This window comes from Vombatus ursinus, unplaced genomic scaffold (genome assembly GCF_900497805.2).
Source record: "Vombatus ursinus unplaced genomic scaffold, bare-nosed wombat genome assembly UNPS02014830.1, whole genome shotgun sequence".
Classification (NCBI taxonomy): Eukaryota; Metazoa; Chordata; class Mammalia; order Diprotodontia; family Vombatidae; genus Vombatus; species Vombatus ursinus.
Window position 1 is genome coordinate 48616745 of NW_020954608.1, and position 24989 is coordinate 48641733.

The window sequence follows — 24989 nt, forward strand, 5'->3', positions numbered from 1 at the left end:
TAGTCAGCAAAGGGCATGTATAATATTTCCAGAAGCTTTTCTGAATTTTTTGGTGACTTTTTGATGCTCCAATATGCAGACAATTTTTGTAAAAGTGCCACAGATAAGTGAAAAATATGGAAACGTTTTTCTGTTCCATTCAGTAATTACTAGAGTTCTATCACACCCATCTTACCTAAAATTTTGTTCAGGTTTCAGTCTTCTTTCTTGATTATCTCTTTATTAGATTTATTTACCCCTAAGAGGAATACATTTATATCCCCACAATAGTACAGTTTTACTATTTCTCCATTCAATTTGATTAACTTTTCCTTTAAGTATTTAGATACTATAGCATTCAGTACACTCACACACACACACACACACAATATGTATGCATTTATACATATAAAATATTGATATTGACTCATTAGCTGTGTCACCTTTAAGCATAATCCAGTTTCCCTATGTATCTTTTTGTAGGTCTCTTTGCTTTCATCTTATCTAAATCATGACCATTAATGATATGAATTTATAAAATACATTATTGATTTTCCTCTAGACTTTTTACTTTGTGTGAACATTTATGTTTTATTGTGTTTCTTGTAAACAATGTTCTATTAAATTCTTTCTAAGCTATCTTCTATCTCTATTGTTTTGTGTTTAATTTAATCGTGGTTTTAATTGACAGTTCTGCATTTCCCTCTTGTACTTTTTCATTTCTTTATCTCTCTCTTTTTTTTACAAAGAGGTGAAAATGGAATTTCATTAATCTGAGGATTCTGATGGACTGACCTATTTCTAACTCTTTTCCCTTCTTTTCTTCCACCCCCAATCTTAGATTTTTTCCTTTCCTTCCTTCTTTCTTTTCTTCTCACCACTTTATAGTCCATTTGTAAGTCTTAGAAATTCTTTTGCTTATGGCTATTCTCTCTTCTATCTTGTCCTTCCTCTTAACTCCTCTTCTTTCTTCTCCCTGTCTCCTCATTTTCCTTGTTGAGCTAAATTTATTTCTACACCATGCTCTTTGTATGTGACGATGAAAGTGTGTGTGTGTGTGTGTGTGTGTGTGTGTGTGTGTGAATGAGTTAGTGTTTGTGAGTATTTGACCTTCCTTTGCCTTATATATATGTAAGGGAGTTTGAGGGGATGGCATCCCCTCTTCCTGTATATTATATTCTTCATTTCTTCTTCTTCCTTTCTTCTATAGTACATTCTTTTATTCCTTGCATTTCCTTCTTAAGTTTATCAAAAGAGAACAAAACCACTTCTCATAGGACCTCTAACTTTCTTATTTAACTTAATGATTCTTAAAGGCATTAAGATTCTGAGAGAACACATTTTTTCTCCCCCATTAGAATGTAAACAATTCATCATCATTTGATGCCTTCCAATTGAACAAATGTATTTATCTTGCTATGTTCCTCTTGACTCCTGTGTTTGCATTTCAAAGATTTTCCTTGGTTATGGCCTTTTCATTAAGAACCCTTCTACTTAATTAAAGGTTTATTTTCCTGTCTCCCAATGATTTTATATATTATTGCAAAACAGATTATTCTGGGTTGTAGGCCTTTTTTTGTGGGGAGAGTGAGGAAATCTTGTATTTAAGGCTCTTTGCTCATTTATATTACCTTTTGCTAAGCCTTATATAACCTTTATTATAGTTCTTTGGTACTTTTTTGGCTCTTTAAGTTACTGTTTGTTTGATGTGGAAGCTCTAGATTTTAGTTATGGTATTCCTGGGGGTTTTCATTTTGAGGTGTCTTTTAAGGTTACCCTATTTTATTTTTACCACCACAGTATTAAAAGGAAAAACAAGTCAATGCATTGTTTTAGTCCTTTATTGGTGTACATTGGCTTTGACAACAATATAACTCAAACCAAAATCATTACATTGTATATGTAAAAGTTTGAAAAGTTGAAAGTCATATAATATATGCAATGCTTTACACTCATTAATCTGATAAGGGAAAAGAGTAGAAAATGAGGGGTCATTATGGAAAGTCTCCAACAAAAATGTTAATCTAGAATCAAAGATGCCATTAATGGTGGCATTCAAAATAATTCTCTCCTCTACCATTACCTTTAACTCCAAAGGAAAAATGAATCATTTAAGATTAAGAAGAGATAAAATTCTTAGCAAAAGACTAACTTAAAGGTTGAATGTTATGTTGTCTGTTACAAGTATAATTTATTCTTCAGCAATCTGTATACCATTGAAAAAGTAACTATATATCCAATCAACCAACTCAACCCACGGTTTGGCTGTGGAAGAGGTGTCAAATAGGCAATTGTGTGGTAAATTCTGGCTGCAACAAAGATTCTGAAGTGCCATAAGGCTGTGGTAAGGTCTGGATCGCTCAGGGAATACAGGAGGCCAATGCAAAAGAATGGGACAATATTTTCAAGGTCATTCCGGTGGGCTCTATGGAGAGAAAAGAGTAAAGCCTTAAAAAATCATAATCTGGGTGGAGAAAAGACAGCAAGCAGAAAACAACAACTCATCATTCTAGATCTATAACAGTTTATATTGCTACTTATGGGATCTATAGATTTCAAATAAGGTATACTTTATTCTTTTCACATTTCATGGAAAATTCATATGACTCATAACATCTTAATTTTTGCTTTCTTTTTTGTCACAACAAATATAAATATTATTACTAACTTTTTAGAAATGTAATAATTTTGAAGAGCCACAAAATAATAATGTAAAATACTATCTATAATTTTTTGTCTCCAAATTCTCTCCTAAATTCTGCCCTCAGTGATGCATTTTCAGATTTTTCTATCATCAGGAGATAATCTCATTATATAAAAGTTTATTAAATGATTATGGGGTGATTCATAATTTCTAACCAGAAGTTTGCAGTGTCTGGTAAATAAAATAGTGCCATATCAAGAAACTCCAAGTAATGGAACATGTATGGGGAGACCAGATATTTATTGGGGAGATAAAGGTAAAACAATTGCAAACATATGTTTGCAATTGTTTTACCTTTATCTCCCCAACCATATCTATATATGGACTAGGGAGGAGGTCACAAGGCCTAGGTAGCTATTGTTTTGTAATTTTGCTTTTTGAAATGCTGAGGATGATTTGAAAGGGACCCTATTGATCCAAGAATATCATATAAACTAAGAGGAATATCAGTCTATAACTCAGATAAGTCTAGAAAGAGATACCCTAAGTAGCAATAGGATAAAAAAGAATTGGAAAAAAAACAAATTAAAATATATATGGCTTTCTCAAACTAAATGGGTATGTCTAGCTGCAACATTCACATCACAAAAGAGTTAAAGATGACCTCTGGAGTTATCAAGGTAAAAACCTGGCAACCCTTTCCCCAGACCCCATATGGTATTTGAAGAGTTGGTATGGTATGTACTTTGGTTGCAGAAAACCTGGGTTCAAATACCATCTCTGAAGCTTACTATCTTGGTTACTCTGACCAAGTCACTTAAGCTCCTTGAATCTCAATTTCCTTATCTGTAAAAGAAGGAAGTTGGCCTAGATGGTCCCTGGGGTCTCTTCTAGCTATAAATCTAGAAACTGTTATATAAAACTAAAAAGATAAAATTAATCTTCATTAAAAGATAAGTTGTCCATAGGCAGAATACAATAGTACCACTGTTCCAAGTACTATTTTTGGGGGGGTGGAGAAAAACATTAACAAGTCCTAGAGCATCCAGGGTAATAATGTATGGTGTTGAAGAGATTCAAACAATTTCATGTTATTTGTGAAAGACGATTTAGGAGGGGAGAGGTATGATCACTGTCTGTAAATGTAAATATCAGCATAGAATAGTAGAAAGATCACTTAGCCTGAGGGAAGAAGATATGAATTCAAGTACCTTGGGCACCTAGCTTAACCCCAATATATCAGTTTCCATAACTTAGTATCAGAATAAAATTATCCCTAAATTTTCCACTTGAAAATGTCTGAGTCCATGAATATATTTGTTAAGTTGTTTCATAGAAGAGAAATTACAATTACTCAAATTGACCTTAGAAGATAAATGCTCAGGACAGTCTTCCTCCTCACCCCTCCACCAGGAGCTGAAACCAACTTTAACATGAAGTTCAAAATTAAGAAACAGGTGGAAAATGAGAAAGAACAAAAGAAAAGCCTGATCATAAAAACTATTATAGTGAGAAGGAAAATCAAAATAAAAACTTAGAAGAAAACAATTAAATCAAAATAGCACAAGCAAAACCTTAAAGGAAAAAAATGCGAATTAGATGTAAGCCCAACAAGAATTCCTGGAAGAGTTTAAAAAAATTAAATCAAATAAGAGTGGTAGAAGAAAAATTGGGTAAAGAAATGAGAGCAAATGAAGACAATTATGAAAAGACAATTAATAGCTTGGTAAAAGAGGCACAAAAATCAATGGAAGGGAGATAATTTAAGAACTATGGGACTACTTGAAAGCCTTGATCGAAGAAAGAGCCTAGACATCATATTTCAAGAAATTATCAAGTAAAACTATCCCAAATATCCTAGAATATTGAAGTAAAATAGAAATTGAAAGAGTCCACAGATCACCATCTGAAAGAAACTCCAAAACAAAAATTCCTAGGAATTTTTTAGCCAAATTCCAGAGCTCCCAGGTAAAAGAGAAAATACTTCAAACATAAGCCAGAAAAAAAAAAGCAGAGAAATAGCCAGGAAGAAAAATCCATTCAGATATTATGGAGCCATATCCAAGGTTACACAAGATTTAGCAGCTACCATGTTAAAGGAATGGAGTGTTTGGAATACGATATTCTTGAAGGCAAAAGAGCTAGGATTCTTACCAACAATAACCTACCCAGTAAAACTGAGTATAGTCCTTCAAAGGAAAAGATGGATATTTAATGGAAGATTTTCAAGCATTCCCAATGAAAAGAACAGAGCTGAATAGAAAATTTGACTTTCAGATACGAGATTCATGAGAAGCATAAAAAGGTAAAGTTGAGAGACATCTTAAGGGACTCAATAAGGTTAAATTGTTTACATTTCTGTTTGTGATATATTAACTTCTAAGAAATTTATCATTATTGTAGAAGTTAGAAGGATTCTACATAAACCAAGGCTGTGGGAGTATTCGGATTATGTTAGGATGATGTTTAAAAAACTAGATGGGGAGAAAGAGGGATCCCCCAGAAGAAAGGGAAAGGGAGAGTAAGAATGGGGGAAATATATCCCATAAAAGAGGTGCCCTAGGAAGAGGTTTTATAGTGGAGGAGCAAATGATGGTGAAGTGAGACAGCATAGAAACTCACTCAAACCTAAACTGGTTCAAAGAGTTGTACACACATGCACACACACACAATTGATTATAAAAATCTATCTTACCTTACAGGGAAGTAGGAAGGGAAGGGAATAAAAGAAAGAAGAGATGATTAAAGGGAGGGCATATTTTATTTTTTTGTCTTTTTTTAAATAAATTTATTTATTTTTTCTTTTCAACATTTACTTTCACAAGATTTTGAGTTCCAAATTTTCACCCCTTCTCGCCCCTCCCCCCACCCCAAGATGGCACGCATTCTAAATACCCTTTCCCCTAGTCTGCCTTCCCTTCTATCTCTCCCCCCTTCTCTTATCCCCTTCCCCTTCTATTTTCCTGTAGGGCAGGATAGATTTCTGTACCCCATTTCTTGTCTTTCTTATTTCCCAGTTACATGTGAAAACATTTTTTTAAACACGTGTTTTTAAAACTTTGGGTTCCAAATTTTCTCCCTTCCTCCCTCCCCATCCACCTTCATTGAAAAGGCAAGCAACTCAATATAGGTTATACAGGTGCAGTTATTCAAAACACTTCCATAGTAGACATGCTATTGCTGGGTCAAAGGGTATGCAGATTTGTGAAGGGAACAACTGGGTAAGAAGATAGCATCTGGGGTTGTGATCCAAATGACAATGGCTTAAAATATAGGAATAATGATATCTTTGTGGGTACAGAGTTATGATTATTAAGAACATATTATCCTGGAGTATTGTGAAAATGACAAAGAGAATTATAAACTGAAAATGGGAGGAGAAAACTACCCACATAATTCTGACAAGCCTCATATGTACAAATATTATGACAGATAACAAAGGAAAAAATAGCAAGAAAAAGGACCAATGTTAATAAGAAAAAATATTCAAGAAGATAATCAAAAATAAAACTGATAGCCTCTGATTGACCTTATACAAATGAACATAGAACTCTGCCAGTCAACAATCCTATATTAAGTTCACAAAGTCAGATAATTGTTCCAGGTGCTGGGAATACAAAGACAAAAAGGAAATAGTCCCTGCTTTCAAGGACTTTACATCCTATTTGGAGACACGTTATGTATATGGATAAGTATGTATGGATTATATACAAAATAAATACAAGGTACTTTGTGGAAGGGTAAGCACTAAGAATTAAGGACTTGGGGTTCATGAAGGATTTCATGTAGATGTTTTGCTTGAGTTGAGTCTTGAAGCAGATAAAAGATATCTAAGAGGTAGAGGTAAGGAGGGAGTGCATTCCTAGTGAAAAGTCATGGAGATAGGAGATGAAATGTCACATGTAAGGAATAGGCAAAAAAAAGGCTAGTTTAATTGGGCCATGGACTATAGGAAGGGGCATAATATACAGGGTTGGAAAGATAGACTACGTCTATATTATACAGAGCTCTAAATTCTCAATGTAGGAGCTTTTATTTTATCCTAGAGGATAGATAGAGGGAGCCATTGGATATTCTTGAGGGAACTGGAGCAAAGTGACATTAAACATGAACTATAATAATATCACTTTGTCAGCTGTGTGGCAGATAACAGAGGAGAGAGACTTGATGTAGAGAGACTAGGAATAGGAATAGGAAGCTATTGTGATAAACCAGCAATTCTAGGGCCAGGTGAGAACTGATAAGGGACTGGATTGGAGTGGTCATTTAAGAAGAGAGAAAGGGTGAGATGCAAATACTATTGTGGAGACAGAAATGGGGGAGAGGAAGAGACAGCTCTAGATATAAAAGATGAGATAGAGTAACAAATCAAGGATAATGCTGTGGTTGCAAACCTGGGAGACTGGAGTATGGCATCACCTTTAACATAAAAAAGAGACTTTAAAAGAGGGACGGGCTTTGAGGGAAAGCTAAGACATGTTGAGTTTGAGATGTCCATGGGATATCAAATTTGAAATGCCCAAAATGCAGTTTGATATAAGAATGAAGGTCAAGTGAGAGCTGGGGAATATGTAGATCTGAGAGGCATCTGCATAAAAAATGACAATTAAACTCATGTGAGCTGATGAAATAGATCACCATACGACAGAGTATAGAAGTTGATCTAAGTATAAGGAAGAAAATGTAACCTTATCATGATTACAAAGACTTAATAAGATAGAACTTAGGGGAATTTGGCAAAAGGAGGCAGAGTGGAACAGAATTAGATTTTGAGAATATCTACTCATGAGAAGAAATCTAGGAAGCTTAGTGTAGAAACAAGATAGAGAGTATTTTGGTGGGTCTCAATACTAGCAGAAAAAGGAGTGATATTATTGTAGAGCTACTTTGCTTATAGATCATTTGGAGAGATGTAATTAGATAAGGGTGTGGGGTCCAAAACTGTCCAATCTGCAAGAAAAATCACTGAGGCAGAACTCTAAGCCAATAGCACTTTACTAAAGGGTCCATCCATGGTCCCTTCTCATGAAGTGGACCTCAAGTCTTTCTTATGATATAAGATGCCTCCTTTCTTCAGGGCTTTACTTTTATAGGGTTTGATACCCAGACACTTGGGAGAGGCAGAGTAAAATATAAAATCTCATTGGTTGATAAATCTCACTGTTGAGGGCCAAAAAATGACATATGCAGTCAAAAAATGGTGTTATCAGCAGGTGGGTCATGGGTTGGGTAAAGCACAGAACATATCTGCTGACTAAGCGGTCATGTTGGCCATGAGAGAATGATCTGGAGGTACAAAAATAAGTTGGGGGACTTTCCATATAACATTAGGACATCCTACCCATGCTGGGTTTGGTCATCAGCATTCTTGTGGTTAAGAAAATGAACTTCATAACTGGTAAACAAGTGGTAAACAGTAAAGTTTGAGGACTACTATAAGAACCTATCTTATCTAATTATCCTTATATGATCCATGTAAAATATGTATTAGTATATTTTTATTCTTGTACTATTAGATAACTGACTAAATCTATATTACTAGATGAATATATGACTAATAATTGCTAATAATCACTGCCCCCTATGGGATCACACTGAACTGTTTAATACTGATTGGAATGGACTAGGGTACAAATGAATCATTTCTCACAAATGCTTAGGAAAAGGGACCACAAACTATACATCAATGTCTGATACTGTCCTGAACAGATACTCCAACTATCCAGTCTGTCTGTCTGTCTCCATTTCTTTGTGTCTCTGTTTCTCTGTCTCTGCCTCTCTGTTTCTCTCTGTCTTTCTCTGACAAAGGAAAAATGGTTAATAATTTGATGAATTCTTTTAATGAAAAATTCATCCTTGAAAAAGTAGAAATGACAAGTGGAAGTTATATCTGTGCCTGATTTTGACCAACAAAGAAGAACTGTTTGCTGAAATAAAAACAGAAGGAACCTTGAAAAAAAAAATGAGCACACTATCTTCCCTGAAAAGCTTGCTTCCTGTATCAGCTCTCTTATTTCAATCAATAGCAATACTATTTTAGTCTTTCAAGCTTTCAGGCTCATTTTTTGATTCTTTCTTTACCTTCAACTCTTATATGTAATCTATTACCACATTCTATTAATTCTTCTTTTATGTCACTCATAGACCTCTATTCCTTTCTACTCCTACTACTCTCACTATAACCCAGACATTTACCATCTTACTATTCTAACAATTTCCTATTTTCATTGACTTCAGTTAATCTTAGTCTCAAAATTCATTCAACCTTTGAAGTTAGTCTCTATTTATCTATCCATCCATTTATTTTAGGGGAAGGCTAATATGTAGTAACTACCACCTCCAATGGAGACCTATGACTTTTCTGTAACTTGTAATCTTAGTTGCCTAGGAAAATAAGAAGTATGTATCCTTAGTCATACAGCTGGTATGTATCAGATGCAGGAATTGAGCTCAGGTATGCCTTTCTCACAGACTGTCCCAATATTCTCCATATTGCATTGCCTCTAGTTGATTTCCACATTCTTCTCCCAAACACCCTTTCTCATCTCATTCACCTCTACAAAAACCCGTTACCTACAAGAGAAATTTCAAATTTTTCTCTTACTTTCTGGATATCCCTGCCCCAACCAAAACTTATGTGCAACAGTTTTATCTTTATTTCAGCCAATTGAGACTACTTATTATCCTACAAATCACCATGATCATTACTGACTCCAAGTCTTGGGTTCACATTGTTCCATTTACCTAGAATACCATTTGTCTTTCCATTTATTTGTCCAAAGTATCTAAAAGAATAAGCCCTTCATTCTGCTCTTGAATGTCCAACCCAAGGACTGTTTTCACATAATCTCAAAGATGGAAAAATCTGAGAGGTAATCTAATCGAGCTCATTCTTAAATAGGAGTCCTCTCTATAGCAGAGGTGACAAACTTGTGACCTGAACCAGATTAAAATGTAATTGGGAAATATTTAACAAAATAAAAAAAAATACAACATAGATAATGTTCATTTCTGGTTTTCTAAGTCAATATGCAAACTGTAGGAATCTATTTCTATTTGGGTTTGACATTACTGCTCTCCAGCATTAGAGCCTCTAGCCTCCAAATGAAGACATCAGGTGAACTGGAACCTACTACCTCATCAGATAGCTTATTCCTAGTTGTTAAAAAAAGTTTTTCCATACATAAGCCTTGAATCTGATCTTTTGAAACTTTCATCCATTGTATTCAAGCACTGGCAATGACACTTTCTCCTAGTGGGACTTTATGCAAGTCACGGTTTCCCTGGACCTCAAATTCCTTGTGTGTGAAATTATAAGGTTGAACTAGGCTACCTCTGAGATCCCTTACAGCTCTAGATTTATAATTCTATGTTCTTTGGTTTAACTCAGACATCTCTTGAACCATACTATTTCTTGATGGTATTTAGTGTCTTCTGTTTACTCATATTTCCAGTTTCCTTTCCTTATTTGGGATTTGGTGCTAGACTTTGCTATTTTCCACACCCTTGGCAGAGGGGAAAGTGAGAAGGACAGGCCATTTGGTCCTGTGGTAAGTCTGTACTCAGACAATCAGGTTTCAAGACCTATGAATTGCCCAGGTTCAGAGTGTTGTAGTCATCAGGACCTCCTGAAATATCGTATGTTGGAGTGCTGCTGATTTCCACAACTTCCCACAAGACCTCCCTATCCAAACACTCTGGGCTTTCTAACCCCACTGGAACATAGTACTTTGGGAGTCTGCAAGCTGAATTGTTTCCCTTTGATTATACTGATGTATCTGGTCTGACACTGTCTTTTACTTTCTGTTATTTGCTTTGGACTTCTTTATTGTTTTATCTGGTTGCCTTATCTTTGTGCTCAGGTCATTGCTGGAGTATATGTGAGAAAGCTAGACTTCTCTAAATCCTATCATACTACTATGTTAAACAGAAGTCTTGACTACTGACTTTGAATTATATCATAAAACCACAGACTCTTAAAGTTAGAAAGAAACCAAATCCAGTACAACTCAAACCTGAAGTATCAATATGTCCCACAATATCCTTGACAGATGATTATCTAGACTTCTGCTTAAGATGTCTAACGTCAAAGAACTCATGACTTAAGGGTGATTTTTTTTAAAAAATCTGAAACCTTCATCCTTAGTTTTTTTCATCTGTTGCTTCTAATCCTGTCATCTGAGTTCCAGGAAAATAAAATTATTAAATCTTCTATCAAACAATCATTCAGATATGTGCAGAGAGTTATTATAGCTACCTTAGCCCTCTGTTATATAGGCTGAATGTTCCAAGTTCTTTTAATTTATCATCATATAGTATTGTTTCTAGTCCCCTCATTATCCTGGTTACCCTTTATGGTTACCCTTTCAGAGAAGGTTACCCTTGTCTGGCATCAATCCTATTAATGTTCTTCCTAAAATATGATACTCATCATAAACTACATAAAATAATGTGATCAAACCAGGGCAGAGAAGAATGGGACTTTTATCTCTTTCACTTTGGATACTATACTTCTTTTAATTCAAATTCAAATCATATTAAGTTTCCTAAGTGACACATGACATTTTTGATCCATACTGCACTTGAACTCCACCAAAACCACTTCTCTGAATGCTCCTACAACTCAAACATTTCCCTTGACACTTCGCCACATAATGTTTGACATTATTGCTTAACTGTCTCCTGTGTGTCTTTTCCCTCTAACTAGATTTTAAATTCCTAAATAGTAAGGATTGTGCTTTATGTTTTTTATATATTCTGCTCAGTATCAACACAATGATTTGGACTTGGTTAGTGTCCAATAAATACTTGTTGAATGAATAAGTGAATTCCATAATTAGGTGGGTTTAAATTTGAAATAGAGTATTATATAAATGCCTTCCAAAATCGTTTTCCAAAAGGAAATAGTTAATAAGGGCTTTGTAATAGTATAAGTTCAAATTCCCAGTCTGTTCTAGTATCCTGCTATCTTGCATTTGGGGTGGGGGGAGAGGGGTTATGTGTATGTCTACACAACCCCTTCAAATCAGCCTTTAGAGCTACTAAGTGTTTACCTGCCTTTTTATAAATTTTTTTTCTAGATTTCAAAGAGATACAATTTCAGAAAGATGGTGGAAGAAAAATTGAGGAGGGAACTATAAAGGTCAATTACCTCCTGTCATGCCCATCTCTCTGGCAGAATTTGTAAAAGATGAGACACAATACTTTGTCACTGACACTATCTTGGGCTTCCAGGTTTCCTGAGGTCCAGGTGCTTAAGTATCAAATAGCAGATTTTGCCTGGTTTATGTTACATAAGCAAGAGCATCCAAACAATATGAGGTGACTGAAGTAGTAGGTCCACTCCCTTGTGACTTTTCAACCCTCAAATGCTACTCTTCAAATTAACTTTGGGCATCTATGTTCTCATGGTAAAATGAGTGTCAAGGTGGTGAAAATGGAACAGGATGTTTGGAATTCAAATGTTAAAAGGAGGGGCTGGGGATAGCCACTTAAGAATCTGATACTTCTAAGGCTTTACTTTTGTTTGCACTGTAGTAAATGCACTTAGTTTATCTGCCAAGTGACATTGTTGGCACTTGATAAATGGTCCTTGAGTGAATGAATGGATGGACGTTCAGTTCAAAGAGAGGGGGAACAGTTCAAGCTTTGGGGGCCACCTGGTGGTTTAAATAGGCATATCATCTTTAACATTTATTACAAGGTACTCTTCTCTAGCTACACTGTCCACATAGTACCAAAAATGTTTCTTGTCTACATCTCGTCTTAGACCCAGACCCACTTTATTGCTACAATACCAAAAGCAGATTTCTCACCATCAGAGGGCATTATGCATACAACCAGAAAGCTCTTCACTTATTACCTCTTTGACTAACATGGAAACCAATTGCCTCAACTCTGTGTGTGTGTGAGTGTGTGTGTGTGTGTGTGTGTGTGTGTGTGTGTGTGTGTGTTGAATATTTACTCAACTAGGTGATCAGCTGGAATCCTGTCTCTTCTATCAGGAAGACACAAAATGGATCGAATTCCCATGGAAAGAGAATGATGATGGTGAGAAATATTTATAATGTGACTATTATAACATCATCAGTGTCAATTACTTCAGCTTAGAGAGAAAGAAAGCAATAGATCTGCTAGACAGTTACACAAATCTGTGACTATAGGAGAACAATTTTCTCCTTATTTTGTGCATAAATTAATCTTTAGGAGAGAGAAGATGATAAGGAGAGGGGCAGAGGTATTTTGCTCCTGCAGATGTTCAATTCAATTTTAAAAAATGTTTTGCACCTAAAATGCACAAAATTTTAAAACAGTAAAAGATAGAGAATAGGAATGGGCCTTCTGAAAACAAAGAAGATTTTCAAAGTCCATGGAAGGATAAAAAAAGAGATTTATAGATGTCAGCCGAAAGCGGGAACATCTGTTATTGGTCCAAGAAAGAAAAGACATGGCATGGTGGTAGGTAATACCTGGCCAAGAGGTAGAAATGCACATAATTATATATTGAATGGTTGAAATTATTTGCCTTCACTAGAGGTCTTCGGGCAAAAATACATGACATTTTGTCAGCTATGCAATAAAATGGATTCCTGTTCAGGTATTATGGGCGATACTAGATGGTTAGGTCCCATTCAAATCTGAGATTCTGTGACCTAGAGGTTCTAGTGAGCTTCAGACTCAAAATGAGTCAGCACTGGGATTTGGCACCCAGAAGAGTTAATATAGTCCCAAACAAAATTAATAGAAATATGGTGTTGAAAGGGAGGTAGTACGTTTGTTATAACCCTCTGCCCTAGGCATACTACACACAGTACTCTATACATTTCTGGGTGCCACATTTTAGGAGAGAAATTGACAAGAAATAGCATATCCACAGGAGGTTGGTGAGGGAATTGAAACTCCTCCACATAAAGATGTTAGTTATCATCAAATATTTGAAGAATAGTATACAGAAGAGGAACAACCTGTTTTGCTTGGTCCCAGAGGAAGGACCTAGCGACAAGGAGCAGAAGTGACAATGAAATAGATGTCAGATCATCACATGGAACTGAAAAGGCTTAAATAGCTGATGGTCATATGTACATAATAAAAACAGGAAGGTGACTATGTTGGGGAAAACTTGCAACTTTTCCCCCTGGATTTAACTTGTTCTCTATGACTTCAATTTTTCCACCCACCCACTAATATCCATAGACAGGCAGAATCAGCTTTGGAACTGAAAAACTAGGGGACCATGGGACCCTAAGAGACCTAAAAGTTTTGTCAGGAGACCAGACTCTAAAAAAAAGGTTGATTAAATGTAGCCAAGCCATTCAAGACAAATGGGGAAGCATTAAGAATGCTTGCCCTAAGCTAGAGTGAGGTCTCCAGAGGGGAAATACAAAACCGTGACCAAGAGTTTTTCCTTAAATGAAAAATAAAAAAATTAAGACCAAGGGCATTAGATAGACAGCACAGAGAACTTCTGTTGTGTGTTCTGCAGAGCTTTACTGCCAAGACTATGAAAAAGAAGGCAAGCCTGACCTGAAGGGGGATAAGTGGGAAAGGCTTTGAATTTTGTTCCCCTTCTTAGGCGGAGATTCATTTGGCCCATGAATGAGTGGAAGGGCTGCTGACCTAAAAGAGCTCTGATGCTGAATAACTTTAAACCAAACCCAGATGGCAAAGCCCATTCTACTTAAGAGAAAGACAGAACACTAGAGCCCCAATTGAAGCCAGAAGCTGGAAGCAGAGAAAATCTCCACAAACAATCATGCTTGGAATTAATGAGGAGACATCCTTTACTTCCAGGCACAGACTGCATGTCCAGCAGAGACAAAGTCTATTTTATGTATGAAGACTATTTTACGGAAAACTCACACAGGACAAGCTTTCACATGGTGGCCGGAAGAAGTGATACAAGGTCTCTCTTAAGGTCTCTCTTGAGAACTTTGTAATTGATTGTATGACACAGGAGATACTGGCACAGTACTGCTCAGCATGGTGTACTCTTGTCAGAGAATGTATTGTGCTCCGTAAGCATAGCAGAATTGAAGTAGTTCAAAAGAAACATGAGATGTGCAAATTTAGAGAATCCACCTCAAATGTTCACATGGGCTATTTGTAATCTGCCCCTCTCCTTATCATCTTCTCTCTCCTAAAGATTAATTTATGCACAAAATAAGGAGAAAATTGTTCTCCTATAGTCACAGATTTGTATAACTGTCTAGCAGATCTACTGCTTTCCTTCTCTCTAAGCTGAAGTAATTGACACTGATGATGTTATAATAGTCATATTATAAATATTTCTCACCATCGTCATTCTCTTTCCATGGGAATTTGAAGTCCATTTTGTGTCTTCCTGATAGAAGAGACAGGATTCCAGCTGATCACCTAGATGAGTGAATATTCAACACACACACACACACACACACACACACACACACAGTGTTGAGGCAATTGGTAATGTAGATACCTGCCCTGTGGTTAGAACATTCTGAACTCCTATTGGTCCAATCAGCCACAGTCAAACATACTATAACTCTACTCTAGCATAGTGATGTCATTTTGGTCCTCTTCGAGAATGAAGGACAACAACCAACCAACATGTCCAGCGGAGACAAAGTATATGGTGGAGACCAGAAGGGTATACACCCCAGTGGAGTAGTACTTTGACTTAACCAGAATTTAGTGGAGGGCCTGCAGCCTCAAAGACTAAGGTATGAATTATTTCTATGTATGTGGACTCTGGCCACATTTTCTCAATATGTTCCCCCAGCTAAGTGTTCCCAAAATGTATCTGTGTGTCCTCCCACAATGTGCCTGGGTGACATATGTTCTCTAGATGTTTGACCTATCTATATGTGTACCTTCCATACATGTGCTCTGGCACACAAGTTCACTATCTTTGCACTACCATGTATGATCTGTGTATGTGTCCACTCTTCCCACTGATGGCATGGTAGTATAGTGTGCCTACATGTGTAGGGAAAATGTGTTTTTCTACTTTTATTGACATTTTATTAAACATTTTCATTTCAAATGTGTCCTATTTGACACATTTATTGACTAATAAAATGGAATACATAGATAGGGGCTCACAAGTTGATCTTTAGAAGAAATATATACAACTATTTTCTATCTATATTAATTATTCTCTACAAAAGCAAAATGTTTTTATTATTTTAATGCATGTAAAACATCTTAAAAGTCCAAATATGTATGTATCTCAGCCACTTTCATAAATGGGTATGAATTAGAAGATATAAAAGATGGAACAGGGGGAAGAGAAGGGGAAGCGCCCCTTAAACTGTGGGTCACGACTCTGGGCTAAAGTTTAAGAAGCCCTGCCCCAGAGGATAAGAAGTTAGGATGCATCCTTAACATTGCAATCTGGATTTAAAAGTTACATTTTAAGTGCATTTAAATGTAAAGATTGAAGCCCTTCAAATAACATTCAGTATGTTTTAAAAATAAGTATATTAATTATATTTTTTAATGATTAAAGAACCCTTCCAAAGCCACATAAGTAATTGCTATCAGTGTTTTAAGCTTGTATTGAATTAAATAACCAGAGGGGAAGCAGGAGAAGAGTGCGCCTTATTTACTCAAATATTAAGCCACTGAATGTGGCCAAATTAGATAGTTTTAAATCTCAAGAAAAAGTTTCTAAATAGATTCCCTTTTGGTTTATAAACTTCAGGGAAAAAAAACAACTCTATTCTCCATCTCCTTGCAATAGGTTTTATTTTCACTTCCAGAAAATGAAAAAGGAAACAGTCTAGAGAAGCTGACTACATTTTTCTGAATCTGGCTTCCTTCCCATTCATTGTCTTTCATATTTTCCCTATGAAAACTAGTGCCTTATAACCCTCCAGAGAATAACTCTTAAAATTTTGCTGAAATATATACTAAACATCAGTGTAGTATAGTATAGAGATTTTGGAAAGGTACATGATGGGCATGAGTAGGCTGTTACACATTACCAGCCAAGAATTCTATAAGAGAAATGGTATAAAGGATATTATCAGAGAGATGCTTGCTACCTGTATGACCTTGAACAAGTCCATTAACCTCCCAAGGTCTCACTTTCTTCATCCATATGATCAGAAGGTTTTACTATATGGGCTCTGACATCCCTTCAATCTCTACATCTATATTCTACAAGCCTATGTATTACTGGATTACAGCTAAGTGGCAAAGTGGATAGAGTGGTAGGACTGGAGTTAGGAAGACCTGAGTTCAAATCTGCCTCAGACACTTACTAGCTGTATGACCCTTAGCAAGTCACTTAAACCTATTTGCATCAGTTTCCTCATCTGTAAAATGAGTTGAAGGAAATGGCAAACCAATCCAGTATCTCTGCCAAGAAAGCCACAAATGGGGTCACAAAGAGTTGGACATGACAGAAGCAATTAAATAACAAGAACAATTGCTGGATTAGAGGGTAGGGTGATTGTATGGCAATAGTGAGTAAGAGTGGTTGATATAGAGTCTGTGTTCCATTGATAGGCATATACTACCAAGAGAACTAGGGGAAGGCCCCAAACATTTTGGGTGAATTCTCCATGGAAGGTTTACAGAAGATCAAAGAAAGAGTGGCACAAAATGAAACAGCATTAATGGATTGGGGTGAATGGATAGAGTATCCACAGCAATGAGATAAAAGATTCATCAAATTTATCGAAATATGGAGACTTTTGGGTTTCTAACACTATGATTACCTACTTTGAATTAACAACTTAGAGTAGGTGATATACAGCCTCTAGGTCGCAAAGCCTTGTGGGATTCCAATTACTATCCCAGTATTTTTACAACAGCAACAGTTTTCAAGAGATATTAACTTACCTAAGTACACGATCAACTCTGTCATCTTTCCTAAGAAATTTCTTAATATTCTCCTCTTTGTGAGGGTTTGGAACATCTTCTGGGTTGTCAAAAGCCTATTTTAAATACACACATAAACACATACAATGTCAAACATGGAGAAATATTTAATTAAAATGGGAATTTTATTCACCATGCAAAATAAAGCACCATCGCATGAGATGAAAAAGGTCAGTGCCACAAATATACATTTATAAGAAAAGATTTAAATAACAAAAACAAGCAAACAAAAATGTCTAAAAGATTGTAAAAAGTTAAAGATGATGTCAGTTTTAGAGATCTCACAGCTTATATAGAATAATTTATTATATGCATTCGGCAAAACTTAAGGTTAAGCAATTCGGTGAAAATTTAATCAAATTCCCATATATCTCAAATGAAATTTTGTTGTTGTTCAGTCATTTCAGTCATGTCCAACTCTTCATGATGCTCTTTGGGGTTTTCCTGGCAAAGATAATTTGCCATCTCTTTTTCCAGCTCATTTTGCAGATGAGGAAACTGAGGCAAAGAGGGTTAAGTGATTTGCCCAGGGTCACATAGCTAGTAAGTATCTGAGACAGGATTTGAACTCAGGTCATCCGAACTCTAGGCCCACTGCTCTATCCACTGTGGCACAGAGCAAGTATACAAGTGTTCTTCCCTGGATGTGCAGATTTGCTGCATGAAACGATTTTCTCTATTCCTTGAAATTTGAGAGCAAACAAAAATTTCAATAGACATTTCCTAATTGTCTACTATGTGAAAGGCATTGTGTTAGGCACTGGGAATCCCAGGGGGTTGGAGGAGGGTAGACAAGCATTCTCAACCCTCAAGGAATTTACATTCTAGTAAAGGATAAAATATATTCATAGTTAAGGAGAGGGGGGGGGAGAGAGAGAGAGAGAGAGAGAGAGAGAGAGAGAGAGAGAGAGAGAGAGAGAGGTTGAAGGATGGGGTAGTGGTAATGGAGACATCAAAGGACAGCAGGAAAATTTAAGGAGAAAGGAAAGATATGAAGAACTAATGGGATGAGAGAAGGCTTTATGGAAGAAATGGAATATAAACTGAATGGTGAAGGAAGAGAATGATTATGAAAGGTGGAAATGAAGAGGAAACATTTTCCAGATAGAGGTGAAGGCCTAAGTGAGTGCATGGAAACAAGAGACGAAATGCAAGTTCAGGGAACAGCTAGAACACTGCTGAAATGTGGAGTTTATGATAGGGAATAAAGGAAAATAAGGCTGGAAAGTTAGATTGGAACCAGGTTATGGAAGATCAGTTTCCTGATTTGTAAAATATTTGAACTGAATTCTAGTACCTTCTCTGTTAATTATTTCCTCTTTATCCTATATATGACTTGCCTTGCATATATTTGTTTCCATATTGTCTCCCCCATTAGAGCTTTGATGGTATGGTATATCTTTTGCCTCTTTTGCATCCCTAGTGCTTAGCACAGTGCTTGTCACATAGTAGGCATTTAATATTTATTGATTCTTGCTTGATTGAGATGACTTCTGAAATACTTTCTATCCTAAATCCTAGGTCTATATTCTTATAAACCTAAGACTATGTTACCTGTCTTGACTTCTATATTGGACTATTGACTCATATTGAACTCACAGACCTCTTTTTTTTCTTTTGGTACAAACTGTTTTCTACCCATTTCAAATATCTCTTGCACTGAGTGCTAAACTATTAAGTTTATATTTTATCTTAGAGACTGCTTGAGAGAGTCACAGAAAATCTGTCAGCAAAGGAGTGACATTGGTCAGCCCTTGTGCCTTAAGAAAATTATTTTGGCAGCTATATGAACAATGAATTGAAGAAGGGAGAGACCCGAGGCAGGTAGACAAATAAGAGGTTTATTTCAACAACCCTGCTGAGAGGTAATGAGATCTGAACTAGTGGTGGTCCTTTGAGTACGCAATTAAGATGACTTGTTAGTTAATTAGACTATATCATCTGAGGGACAAGGAAGCATCAAGGATGACTCTAAGGTTGTGGAAATTTATAACTGAGAAGATGGTGGTACCCTCACAAAGCTCAACAGGGAAATTTAGAGGTTGAATAAAGTTGGGAGCTAAGGGAGAGAGAAGAGAGAAATTCAATTTTGCCATGTTCACAAAATGACAGAACCTCAGAACTGGAAAGGGCTATCAACCTACCTCATCTAGTTTAACCTATACATGAAAAATTATCTCATCCACAGATTTATTTGATAAATATGCTTCTCTGCACATTCTACTTATTGCTTATAGTTCTGACCTCTGGGACTAGGCAAAACAAGCCTAATTCATCTCTCACATGGTAGCCCTTCAAATACTTGAAGACAAGTAGCAATCTCTTCCTGCCCCACCCCGATACATTCTTCTCACGTCTGTGCTAAACTTTCCCAATTCCTTTAAGCAATCTTTGTATGGCATGATCTTGAGGCCCTTCACCCTGATCTTCCTTCTCTGGATGAGTTTTTAGCTTCCAATGATTTCCCTAAAATATGATATCTGGAGCTGAATATAAAGAGACTGAAGTGAGGTAGATGTGTATAGACAGAGGATAGTGGGATAATCACCTCCCTACTCCTGGATAACATGTCTTTCTCAATGCAGTCTAATATTATATTTGCTTTCATGGCTGCCACATTATACTGTTAACTCATATTGAGCTCAGAATCTATAAAAACTAGCAGATCTTTTTTTAGACAATCACATCTGACCACGCTGTCATCATCCTTCACTTGCTAGGTTGATGCTTGAACCCAATTGTAATGCCTTACATTCAGCCATCCACATTTGATCTCATTTGTTCTTCTGACCCTAATCCTCACCTAAGAACAACTGTGAGTATACATCCATCATCTTTCCCTGGAGGACAAGCAAGTGCTTCATCCTCAAGAGCTCCACTCTCTCTTCTTCGGTAAGAGCCCCAGAGCTGTAACTTAGTCCCAAGTTGTTCAGTTGCTTTTTCTCCCCTTTCTTTTCCAAGGCACATTCTTCCACCCTCCAACTCATTGAAGCATGTCAGGATTACCTTCAACTTCTTCATATCATTTCTTATCACACTGAAACCCTTCTCTGTGTACATGTATGCGCCACTTAATTCTCCTTGAAAACTTGAGGTTGTTCCAAGTTATTCCAAGAGCATAAAGCCATTCTTTGAGCCTCTTTTACCTTTTCTTCTGAGAGGAATAGCAGCTTATACTTAGAGTAAATAGCAATTACTTGGCTATGACAGAGATGTGCCCTAGAGGTACACAACTTCTCCAGTGAAAAACTTTTCCCTACTTTGCATACGTTCTGAAACGAACATCCTCAGTTCCTTGTTAACCTTTCTAGTAGTTCTTGTGACCTCATTCTTCTCCAGGCTGTACCGCAGATCTTTTCTACCATGATCTTTCATCTAAATCCTCACTCTAGCCCTGGAATTCAGATGTACGTGTGTATCAATGTATAGGTGCATTATGTATGTATGTGCACGTATGTATTATATGCATTGTGTTATGTGTGAACATGGACCAAACCCATGCTTTCATAAATATAGGAAACTCCCAGAAAGAGCATGTCTATGTCTACGTCCATGTATATGTATATGTATACATATAGGCATATGTTCATAGGAATAGGCATAGACACACACACACACACACACACACACACACACACACACACACACACAAAGCTCTTGTCAGAAACTGCATATAAGAAGGGCACTCAGGCCAGCCATCTCTGATTTCTCTTTAGGCTATACTCCAGACTTCCTCTACTATGCTTAGGCCAGGTACCTTTTTTCTACCCCCAAGTCCCACTCATTTTCTGCTTCCTTTTTTGCGTTATCTTCTTCCACTAGAATGAAAACTCCTTGAGTGCAAAGAGTATCTTTCTAGTTTTGTTTTCTCAGGGCTTAGCACAGTGCCTGGCACATAGTAGATGCTCAATAGATGACTATTGACTGACCAATTTTCCTGAATAATTTTCTTCCCCTTGCTAGCTCCTTTTTGCTGCAGTAGTGCCTTGGCAGCCATAGTCAATTTCTTTCCATTGACTCACTATTTTCTTTCACCTGTTTGTCTAGTTTTTCTTTCTTTCATTCCTCATATTCAAGTCTTTCTCCTTCTCTTCCTTCATTCAAGTACTGCTCCTTTTTTCTCTCCTTCTTAACTACTTCTACTTAACTTGTTCTATAATATATTCCTACATTCCTATACATATTCCTATACATAAAAATATATACATACATATATATGTATATAAACATTCATAATGGGTATGCATTGCATCCAAGTTAGCAGATACAACAGCTGACTAAGAGAAGAGCCCTAGAGTTATAGGATATAAGATAATTACACCCTGAGGGTAGAGGACCCAGGAGAAAGGAAAGAGAATGATAAGGAAGATAGCACCCTGCAAAAAAACTGTTCCTATTTCACCATTTCCCAAGAAGCATCTCCAATAAAGGATCCTATAAACAAAAAAGCATTTATTCTCTACTTCTTCATAAGATAACAGAAAAAGTCACTTCTGTATATGGTTTATGCTACATAATGAATTTAGTTCCACTAAAAAAAAAACACAAGAGTCTAGGCTGGTCTAGAAGCCAAACAATTTGCTCAGGTCATAGGAAGATCTGAACAGTATAATGGAAAAAGCACTATATTTGGCATCATAGTGCCATACCACAGATTTAGAGCTAAAAGACACTTCAGAGGTCATCTAGTCAAGTTATGTAGTAAGTCAAGGATTCAGGATTCACGCTAAAATCCTCTGACTCAAAATTCAGTAGCCTCTCCATTGTAGCATGGATCAGAAGACCTGGAGTCAAATCCTAGTGTTGATATTTAATACTGATATTTAATAGGCTTTAGTAAGCCAATTGCAGCAAAGAGGGTCAAGCACCAGAGATAGAGGAACCAGTAGACTAAAGCAGCCACCATACTGCCTATGTGATTTGGAGCAATCACTTATAACCATGATGGGTCTCAGTCTCCCTATTTGTACAATGAGGGGGTTAGGGGGATGATCTCTAGCCTACCCCTTAAATTCATGTTCATGCCAATGACACCAACAGCTGATTGAAAACAACTATCTTTTTTTTCTAATCTCTAATTTGCTAAACTTGGCTCTTGAATCACAAGATTCTTGCTTGCTAAATTGGATATTCCAAGGGCTGAGTGCTCTATGCAGCATGACTAAAGGTGAAAGCTACAATGAAGGTGGTTGACGGGGTGGGTGGAGGAAGCATTTCTAATAAAACTTACAAGTTTCAGGAACAGAGCTCTAGTTCTATAACTATATCAGATCCAGCTGTATAAAAATGACTACCTTATAATTAGGGTGGGTATATATTCCATTTGTGACATTAAACAAAGAACTACTAGGCTAAGAAAAGTAACTGAAGAACATTATTTGAAGAAACTCAGGATTTAAAAATAGGAAAAGGGAAAAAATCACTTTTGATATCTTCATATTTTAATGGGCACTTCAGTTGGTTCTGCCACATTACTTTTCTTATTTCTTACCTTTCTTGTTATTCTGAAGAATGATGTTATAACACTCATCAGCATCACTTTTGCAAGGGCAATGGTTCCATAGGTGGTAAAAGCTGAGAAAACCTCATTGTCACCCAGCTGGGAAAATTCAACCATTTTGTTGCTTGAGTTCAACTGATGTCCTAAAAAAGAACTTAGCTATTTTAAAAATGACAATAACCAAAATAGCAATCATTAGATACTTGATTCTCTTGAGCAGCAGCAGAAATAATGTAGCTTAAAAAAAAGACAAAATAAACAATAATCCCATCCTGGATTACTTGGAGAAAGTCAATTATGTCTTGGCTTCAAAAAGAAATAAGAATGTAATTTTTTTAAATTTCAAAATATTGGTTCTACACTATTAGACAAGAGTATACCTACACCATTTCTGCACATGCTAAAATGAGAAAACTGCAAGCAAGAAAGAGTAATAAAAATTACTACCAATTAAGTCTCTCCAACAATGTAATAGAGCACTCTGGGAGGTAGGGAGCTCCCCATCAGCAGAGTGTGGATGACTACTTATTGGCGATATTATAAAGAGGATTCCTCTTGTAAAGAGTGGACATCAGAACTACTTTTCAACTCCAAGATCACATGATTATATGAAATTTTGTGAAGCCATTCTAAAAGTAAAATCTAAAGCAAAATCCAAGAAATACTTATTAACTACCTACTGTGAGCAAGGCTGGGGATACAATGAAAAATATAAAAATCTCAGCCTTTAGGATGTATCGGGGGGCAGCTAGGTGGTGCAGTAGATAGACCACCAACCCTGAAGTCAGGAGGACCTGAGTTCAAATCTGGCCTCAGACCAAATGCTTGACATGTACTAGCTGTGTGACCTTGGGCAAGTCACTTAACCCTGATTGACTCACTAAAAAAAAAAAAAAAAAGATGGATCAGAAAAGGTTATGTCATTGATTTATTCACTCGACTTACCAAAACACATAAAATAATACTATTTGTCATTTCATTTTTTTAATGCAAATGATAAAAATACATGTAAATCTTCTTGCCAGGAAAGTCTATAAGTCCTTGCGGCTAACTAATGAGTTTCAAGAGCTGTCTACCTATACCACCCAAAGATCAAAGATAGAAGAAAAGACTTATATGTACAAAAATATTTCTATCAACTCTTTTTTGCAAAGGCAAAGAACTGGAAACTAAGGGCACCCCTTAATTGGAGAATGGTTGAAAAAATTATGGTATATGAAAGTAATGAAATGCTATTTGCTAAAAATTGTTGAGGGATAGTTTCTGTGAAACCTGGGAAGACTTGGATTAACTGATGCAGAGTGAATAAAAGAACAATTTATACACTAACAACAATACTGTACAAACAACTTAGAAAGAACATCACCTTTACTGAGTACTCATGATGAAACACATTGCCCATATCCTGATAGGGAGTGCAGGGTGCAGGATGAGACATATATTTTTTTAATTGCCAAAGTGGAAAATTGTTTTGTATAACTATGCATATTTGTTATGGAGGTTTTGTCAGTCAGTCAATAAACCTTTATTAAGTACCTACTATATGTCAGACCCTATGCTAAGCATTGGCAATACAAAGAAACATGAAAAACAGTCCCTGCTTTTAAGGAGCTCACAGTCTTCTAATAAAGGAGACAATATTCCAACTACGTACAATCAAGCTACATATAGGATAAATTGAATAATCCACAGAAGGAAGTGTTTCCTCCACCCCAGCAGAAGAGCCCCACTTTAACATAGAGTTAAAAGTCAAAAAATAGGCTGGACAAAGTAGCAAACAATTGAAAAATGAACCTGACTGTAGAAAGTTCCTATGGTGACAGGGAGGATCAAAATACAAACTCAGAAGACAATAAAGTCAAAATTGCTAGAGTTCCTTTCTCAAGGTAATCACACTCTAATCGAGGAGATAAAAAATACATATGCACACACATACAGATATGTGTGTATATATATAGATATAAATCTATATGGAATATGTGATATATATGAATAAAAAAT

At 36.3% G+C, this 24989-nt stretch overlaps 1 protein-coding gene across 2 annotated transcripts in view; it reads right to left on the minus strand.

The window, feature by feature from the left end:
• Window positions 1–1804: 1804 nt before the first annotated feature.
• Window positions 1805–24989, minus strand: part of MGST1 (microsomal glutathione S-transferase 1) — a 30657-nt gene continuing 7472 nt past the window's right edge. For both annotated transcript variants that reach the window (XM_027838708.1, XM_027838709.1), the window contains exons 2-4: window positions 22980–23131; window positions 17450–17544; window positions 1805–2404 (exon numbers count right to left, since the gene is read on the minus strand). In XM_027838708.1, coding sequence (XP_027694509.1) covers window positions 2158–2404; window positions 17450–17544; window positions 22980–23105 — 468 coding nt within the window. In that variant the 5' untranslated portion in view covers window positions 23106–23131 and the 3' untranslated portion in view covers window positions 1805–2157. The remainder of the gene's footprint in view (window positions 2405–17449; window positions 17545–22979; window positions 23132–24989) is intronic.